Genomic DNA, 8,115 nt, shown 5'->3' on the forward strand with positions numbered 1-8,115 from the left:
AGAGAGAGAAAGAGGAAAGAAAAAAAGTAATAATGGTATTTTGGTCAGTTTGCTGAAAAAGCAGACCGAATCTGCAAAAATGAAAAAGGTGGCCCGATTTTGCAAAAATCCAAAATAAGTGGATTTTTTATGCAAATTGGCCAAAAAAGAATTCTAACAAGTTGGTTTGCAAAATCAAATGTTTGAAAGATTAAGTAACTTCATTTATTTATTTATTTATTTTATTTTATTATAAAAGGGAATTATTCGGGGGAATACTTAATCGCTTCCCTCCGAATACCCGAACCATTTCGCCCTCTCTAAACCCTCTTTCTCTCTCTCTCTCTCTCTCTCTCTCTCTTTCGATCTCGATCTCTCCTCCGTCCCCGCGAATATGCTCCGAATCCCTGAGACGGCCGTGTGCAATAAAGCGCGCGACCAAACCCTAGCCCCGAAATGGAGGGGGAGAGGAGGGCGAGGAGGCGGAGGAGGAGGAGGAGGAGATGGGGTGCCGGAGCTCGAAGCCCGAGGAGGCGTCGCCGGTGGTGGCGCTGTGCCGGGAGCGGCGCGACCTGATCCGCGCAGCCGGGGAGCGCCGCTTCGCCCTCGCGGCGGCGCACGCAGCCTACTTCCGCGCCCTGGCGCGCGTCGGCGCCGCCCTCGACCGCTTCGTCCAGGAGGGCCTCGCCGCCGCGGCGGCGGCGGAGGCGGCCGCGGCGGGGGCGTCGCCCGTGCTCACGCTCCCCCCCTCCGAGGGGAAGGGCAAGTCCAAGCCCAAGATCGACGGATCCGAGCGCAATGGCGACAATGGCGACAGTGGCGGAGGAGGCGCGGCCTCCTCCTCTTCTCTCCCTTCGATTTCTCGCTCCGCTTCGCGCGATTCGCACCTACATTCCCATTCGGACTCGGATCACGGCGAAATCTCGGAGGAAAATGGTGGAATCGAGGTTGGAGCAGGTGGAGTACCACAAGGAGAAGCATATGGAGGAGGAGGAGGAGGAGGGTTTTCATGGTCTAATCCTTCTTACCCTTTTTATCCTCCTTATCCTCCTCCTTATCCTCCTTCTTATGCTCCTTTCTCCAATGTTGGAAATGTGATCCCCAATTACCACTACATGAAGTCGAGTTCGACGAAACCAACCACAGTGTTCCAAGAACCCTACACTACTTACTCCAATCAAGCATTTGTGAGTTACGATTACGAGGATAATTATCCGATTTATGGTTATTCCATGGGCTCTACCATTCCTCCTGTTCAAGATCAGACTTTTTATGAGAATGCGGCACCGGCGAGTCCGCGAAGGGAAGCGAAATCCACTGCTCCACCGCCGCCGCCGACGGCGGCAGCAGAGGGCTCCTCTTGGGATTTCTTCAATCTTTTCAATTCTTATGAGCAGTTGTTTCCGGGGTATGATCGGAGTGGGTACGCGGCGACTTCGTTGACAAGTAGCCCGAATTCAAGCGAGGTGAGGGAGAGAGAAGGGATTCCTGATTTGGAAGACGAGACGGAGCAAGAGACGGTGAAAGAAGCAGCGAAAGAGAGGAAGGTGACGGGAAGTGACTCAGGAAAGAAGGGTTCCAGTGTTGGGAGTTCAAAAGGAGCCGCGGAACACAAAGAGGATGAGGTGAATGATGAAGTTGTTATAGAGAATGAGAGTATTCACTCCTCGGAAGATAGCGAAGCGAGAGGGAGTGTAAAGGAGGAGCAGGAGAAGGAGGAAGTACATGTGACGAAGGTTAAAGGAGTGAGCTTCGAGGACGATACATCATTGGTTAGTAATGGTAGCCGAGCGAGTAAAGAGAATGTAATGTCTGTTCATGGGACGAGAGACGTCGCCGAAGTGGTGCAGGAAATAAAGGAACAGTTCAACTACGCAGCGAGTTGTGGTGAAGAGGTCTCGAGAATTCTCGAGGTTGGGAGGCTGCGCTATAGATCGAGGAATAAGATTTTAAGATGTGGGTATTTCACTTCTTCGACTTTATATCTTAAATATATTGCCCACTTTAGTATGCATGTAAACTTGCAGATGTGATTGATTGTCCTAATTTTAGGTTTAAGCCTTTTCAGCTTAAGTTAGAAGCAAGTTCCATATTATTGCAAAACAACAGTTCTATAGGCGATATTCTGAATTGCGAATTGAGTACATTGGCTTTTCTTATTTAGCACTTGTGCATCTTTTGCGCAGGAAATTTTTTTGCCAGTATTTTTCCTGCGTTTATTTTAAAGAAATGCTTCATTGTCAGAAAAATATGCAGAAAATTGATTAAATATAGTTCATTGCAGTTATCTTATCAAGGATCTTGTATTCTATGTCTCTGCGTTCCGCAACATCATCTCGGACATCGAAGAGCTCTCCACATTCAACTGGAGATATGAAGCAGAATATGGCTATTCATACAAATTCCGAGAGGGTGAATGATTTTGAGCTTAGCAACCTTACATCAGTATTGGACAGGTTGCATGAATGGGAGAAAAAACTTTACAAGGAAGTTAAGGTACGTCCTATAACACAATTAAGCACTAGTTGTTTGTGTGGTATGCAGGATAACCGCTTAAATGGTTGGATCAACTGCCATTTTTGGCCTTTTTCACTCTCTGAGATTAGTGTTGTGTGCAAAAAGAAGAATCATGAAATTAGTTTCTAATGACATTATCATGTGACTGTTCTAGGAAGAAGAAAATCTGAGGGTCATCTATGATAGAGAGTGGAAGCGACTAAAAGCATTAGATGAAAATGGAGCAGAGGCTCATGAAATTGATTCCACTCGGGCTTCAATAAAGGCGTTGGTGACGAGAATAAATATTGTCATCAGATCTGTAAATGCTATTTCTAGCAGGATTCACAAGCTAAGAGATGATGAATTGCAGCCGCAGCTCATCGAATTAATCCAAGGGTATTGAAATTTGAAAACCAACCTCTCTTTGTGCATATGTTAAAAACATCAGGTTTCTTCTACATGTTGATGTGAAAATATATTAATATGAATCGCAGCTTCTGTTTGGACAGGTTTTATTTGTTTTCCTTGAACTTCACAATTTTGTTTTAGCAAAATAGTAGGGTCCATTGGGCCGAAGAGTCGTCATATATTTGCTCCTTGTAGTTCCATGAAATAACATAGGGATATCTATGGCTTCATGGTGACATTGTGATTAAGTGCCATTTTTTCTGCAGACTAATAAGAATGTGGAAGTTTGTCCTCGACTGTCATCGCAAGCAATTCCAAGCGATGGTTGAAAGCAAAGCCCAAAACCTAATACCAAAATTTGGGGGTCTACGAAGTTCTGCTTCAAAGGCGACGATAGAGTTAGAGCTAGAGCTCCTGAACTGGGCTTCGTGTTTCAGAGATTGGATTCAAACCCAAAAGGCTTACATCGAAGCCCTTAACGGCTGGTTGCTGAAATGGCTTCTCCAGGAGAAAGAAGAAACACCTGATGGAGAAGTACCATTCTCTCCCAGCCGAATGGGAGCCCCTCCTGTGTTCATCACTGCCAATGATTGGTGTCAAACCCTGGAAAGGATATCCGAAAATGGTGTAATAGATACAATGCGAGCTTTCGCTATAAATGTGCACAGCTTATGGGAGAAGCAGGACGTGGAGCAGCATCAGAAGCTGAAAACTGAATATCTGTCCAAAGATTTTGGAAAAAGGCTTAAATCTGTGCAAAAGGAATACGGGATTAATGGGCCTGTAGATGTTGATAAAATAGCTATGATTCTCGCCAGTAACGGGCCGATCGATGACCGCATGGTGGGCTTGGATGCATTGAAGAAGAGATTAGATGAGGAGAGGGCCAAACATGAGGAAGCCGTTAAACAAGTCCGAGAGGCGAGCGCGACCAATTTGAGAGCGGGCCTGATTCCGATTTTTGAAGCGTTGGGGAACTTCACTATCGAGACACTAAAGGGTTATGAAGGAGTCAGAATTCCGAATGTTGGCGGAGTAACTTAAGTAAAAGCTTCATGTAACCGGCTTTGGCTTTTCTGTCAAGCCGAAAGGTGGAAAAATCTCTGCTTCTCCAAATTTTTGCAGCTAAAAGATCAAATTTCGCAGTGGAATTACATTGATGAGTTGAACAACTCGTCGGAGGTCACTTTGGTGACGAAAGTTTCAACCTTCTGGTTCAGCAATAAGCTATTTCAACGGATTGAGGAGCTATTCAGATAATAAGTAGAGAATTACTTGATTTATTTTGCGATTTTCAGGGAGGTGATTTTCCCCGTGGAACCGGCTTACGCATAGAAAGATCGCATGCTCCAGGAGGCGACAAATTTATCGAAACCAGAAGCAGCAGCAGTTGATTTCTCAGAAGATAATGAGCTGTAGAGTGAAGTAGTGAACTAGTTTAGGAATAACATTGCTCTGTGCTGTTCTCTAGATTATGGCTTTTCAAATCAATTTTTTATCTCTAGCTGTGAGGGGAATTTTGTCAAAAGGCCCTTGAGGAAGGGGCCATGAGTTCTTGTCTCTTTTATTTTTCTTTTCCCCTTGTGATGTAAATACATTTCCAATCTATTGCAGCATCAATTGTTGTATGGCTTATTTGGAGGCAGATTTTGTGCTTACTGGATCTGATTTTTTCTTTCTTTTTTTTTTTCTGTTTTTTGGTAGGGACTAAATCACCTCATTTTTTAAACTCGCATGCGGGGGATCAAAACCTGATCTCTTGATCGAAGATTCGAGATACCAACCAACTGTGCTAAACAATCTGTCTAAATTGATCTCGCTGTAGTTTCGGGGGAACAATCATGTTACCCACGAATCCGGAGACTAAATCACCTCATTTTCTAAACTCACGTGTGGGGTTCAAAACCCAATCTCTAGATCAAAGATCCGGGATACCAACCAACTGCGCTAGACAGTGTATCTGAATTTGATTTTGTTGTAGTTTCAAAGAGTTAAATCACGTTTCCCAAGAATTCGAGGACTAAATCACCTCAAATTTTTTTTTTTTACACTCCCATGCATGGATCAAAACCCGATCTCTTGATCGAAGATCCGGGATACCAACCAACTTTGCTAGGCAGTGTTTCTGAACTAATCTTGTGGTAGTTTCTATTGCAAGTTATGGCTGTATCTCCAGATCTTCTATGTCAAATGTGTTGTGAACCTGCTCGACTGATCGAATTGAATGGAATAAGATTTTTTTAAAAAATTACCAATTAGGGTGAAATAATATAGGGATGAGATTTATATCATTCACGCATATTTGGTGTAACATCGGACACATAATGGTATGCTCAAATTATTAGTGCAAAATACTTGAGTTCAATGGTTGGCATTGAAATCATAGTTGGATCATCTAACCCTAGGAGTGTAAATGAGCCGAACATGAGCGAGCTGGGTCGGCTTGTGTTCGACTCGCTTAATAAACGAGCCGAACACGAGCTAGCTCGTTAAAGTATCGAGCTACAAAATTCAGCTCGTGTTCGGCTCGTTAATAAACGAGGCGAACACGAGATGGCTCGTTAAAGTATCAAGCTACAAAATTCAGCTCGTGTTCGGTTCGTTAATAAACAAGCCGAATACGAGCTGGCTCACGAGCTGCCCAACGAACAATAAGTTAAAAGGATTAGATTGAATATATAAAAAAAATAAATTTATAAAATCTTATCCGTTAGACTTTGATCTAATAGTTGAAACTTTATATATAAATGAGTTTTTTTTTATAATTGAGTTCGCCTTTATATTTTTATTTTGCAAAAAAATAAATAATAAAAATATATATTATATATATAATTATTTATTTATATATATAAATATAAATTAAATAAATTATATAAATATAAAATATATATATTCGAGCTATTATCAAGCCGAACACGAGCGAACTGACCTCAGCTCGTGTTCGGCTCGTTTATTAAACGAGCCGAAAAATTCACCTCGTGTTCAGCTCGTTTACTAAACGAGCGATTCGATCTCGAGCTCATTTCGAGCCGAATACGAGCTGACTCGCGAACAGCGAGCTGGATTGCCACCCCTAGGTAAGGCTCGGTTGGGTGAAAAGGCGCAATGGGAAAGTAAAATTTAAAATAAAAAAATAATTTATTTTATAAAGAAATATTATGTTATGTAGATTATTATAGTTATTATAATAATTTGGCTCATTTACATAAAAAAAAAAAATTAATAAAATTTATTTTTGAAATTTTATAGACTCATACCAAATTTTAAAAATCAAAATGATCTTATTATTTTTCCTCATTCCTTTTCCTTAATTTCCTCCTCCCTCTTATGTCCTTTGACACCACCGTCGTCTCATTCCTTTTCCTTTTTTTCCACTGCCTTCCTCTCCCTTCTCCTCCTCCACCGTCACTGTCGCATATCAGGAACGCAAACACGAGAGCGATGATCTTAGAGGGGTTCCCCCTGATAATAGCGGGGCGACGGTCGAGAAAGTCTAGGTTGCGCTGACAATAACATGCAGATGATGGAGGAGAAGGGAGACAAAGGGGGCATCTATGTCGTTCTTTTTCTTATTTCATTATATATTATGTCCTCATTTTTTTTATTCATTATGTATTGTACTATTTGATAAGTGCAAAAAAATTATAAAATAGTGCAGCATTCTATCATATAGTGTAACATTAAAAATTTAACTTTATGTTGCACTATTTTTATGGTCTATAGCACTAGTCAACGAGTATAACATATAGTCAAATAGTACAATATTTTTCTTAATAAAAAAATAAAGAAAATAAAAGAAGCAGAAGAAGGAGGAGGACATTGATGTCTCCTTTCTCTTCCTTCTCCTACTTCCTCTCCTCCTCCTCCTCCTACTCCTCCTTTTCCACCAGCTCTAACACCCCGTCACGCCCTGTCGCCTCGAATTGCATCACTACCCACACTCTCACCTCAGTGTTCCATGTCACATTCTAGCCTGTGTTGCTGCCGTCACCGTCACCAGCAGCGGAGATGTAGGCCATGTCCAGACGATGGCAATGTGTGGACAGTGGAGGAAGAGGAGGGAGAAGAATTGAGTGGAGAAACAAAGAAAAGAAAGAGAACATAGGTTTTTTGGTCTGTTTCTCAAAAATTGATTCGAAACTGCAAAATTAAAGCAGACGGTCGAATTTTGCAAAAATGCAAAACTAATAAATTTTTTTATGCGAAAAGGTCAAATTTTTTTAAGATAATGAATTTTGCAATTCTACTAAAATATGGAGAAGCATAATTTTATTTTTTTTATATCTTAGGCTATTTTAGCCTAGTAATAACGACAATCACATCTCATGTACTATATTTCTTCTACCTATGATAAAAGCTTAAAAACCAGAGTCAAACTTTTTAAGTATACATCGCAATTTAAAACCTCTCTATTTATGTTGTGGTAGCTACACCTTAATAAGATTTAAATCTAAATTTAAATTTGAATCCTAGGAAATGCAAGACTTACAAAAGTACAAAAAACATGCTATTACCTAAGGGGTACTACAGAATGGTGTAGCGAAAATATCCAAGAATGCATATATATAAAAATAAATTAAATAATGGTGCAATATAAATCACTATTACTGATGCATACTATTTGGAGTTGTGTCATCTCGAAGCGTAGTCTATTCTTGGTTTACTATCCCATCCTATTTGTAAAATAAATTAGGCATACATCCTAGATAATTAGAATACCATCTTAGAGAGCTAACAATTAATTAATTGATTTAAATATTCAGTAGTGATATATATTGTACACTTTTCAAATATGGTAATGAATATGTATTGAATGTGTCTATGCAATAATATAAATGAAATCAGTCCCAACAAATATGATTAGTACTAAAACATCTACATATACCTCTGATATCGACAATAATCGTGAGCATAATATCTGAATAGCTCTAATACCTCAACCTAGACCAACTATTAAATGCATTTCTCATCCATGCTTCTGACCTCCAACATCGAGTGTTACTCTAAATTAAATAACTTATTATAAGTACCTAATCAAACTAGGAGTATGTTATTCATTCTTGCTGATACTATCTGAGAAGTACTTCTCTGGTCTATATGTACCCAGCTATCCTGATATGCACCGATTATAAAAATTGATATGTTATAGAGTGTTGCTTAGCATAGCCCCTCAAGATCTTACTCGTACCCAGCTATACTATAATACGGATGTTAAGATAAGATTTAACC

At 40.5% G+C, this 8,115-nt stretch overlaps 1 protein-coding gene across 1 annotated transcript; it reads left to right on the top strand.

Annotated features, from left to right (window-relative positions):
• Positions 470-4,514, top strand: LOC109721166. Its single transcript, XM_020248609.1, has 4 exons — positions 470-1,935; positions 2,264-2,475; positions 2,651-2,874; positions 3,153-4,514. The coding sequence occupies exons 1-4, from the start codon at positions 483-485 to the stop codon at positions 3,928-3,930; spliced, it is 2,667 nt and encodes an 888-aa protein (XP_020104198.1). The 5' UTR covers positions 470-482; the 3' UTR covers positions 3,931-4,514.

Source organism: Ananas comosus, linkage group 15 (assembly GCF_001540865.1).
Source record: "Ananas comosus cultivar F153 linkage group 15, ASM154086v1, whole genome shotgun sequence".
NCBI classification, from domain to species: domain Eukaryota; kingdom Viridiplantae; phylum Streptophyta; class Magnoliopsida; order Poales; family Bromeliaceae; genus Ananas; species Ananas comosus.

What these genes read in the sequence shown, in the direction of transcription:
- LOC109721166 (XM_020248609.1), top strand. Translation starts at nt 483, where the DNA reads ATGGGGTGCCGGAGCTCGAAGCCCGAGGAGGCGTCGCCGGTGGTGGCG. An exon ending in GAGGAATAAGATTTTAAGAT is followed by an intron (nt 1,936 to 2,263) that starts GTGGGTATTTCA and finishes AGTTCATTGCAG; the next exon opens with TTATCTTATCAAGGATCTTG. An exon ending in CTCATCGAATTAATCCAAGG is followed by an intron (nt 2,875 to 3,152) that starts GTATTGAAATTT and finishes TTTTTTCTGCAG; the next exon opens with ACTAATAAGAATGTGGAAGT.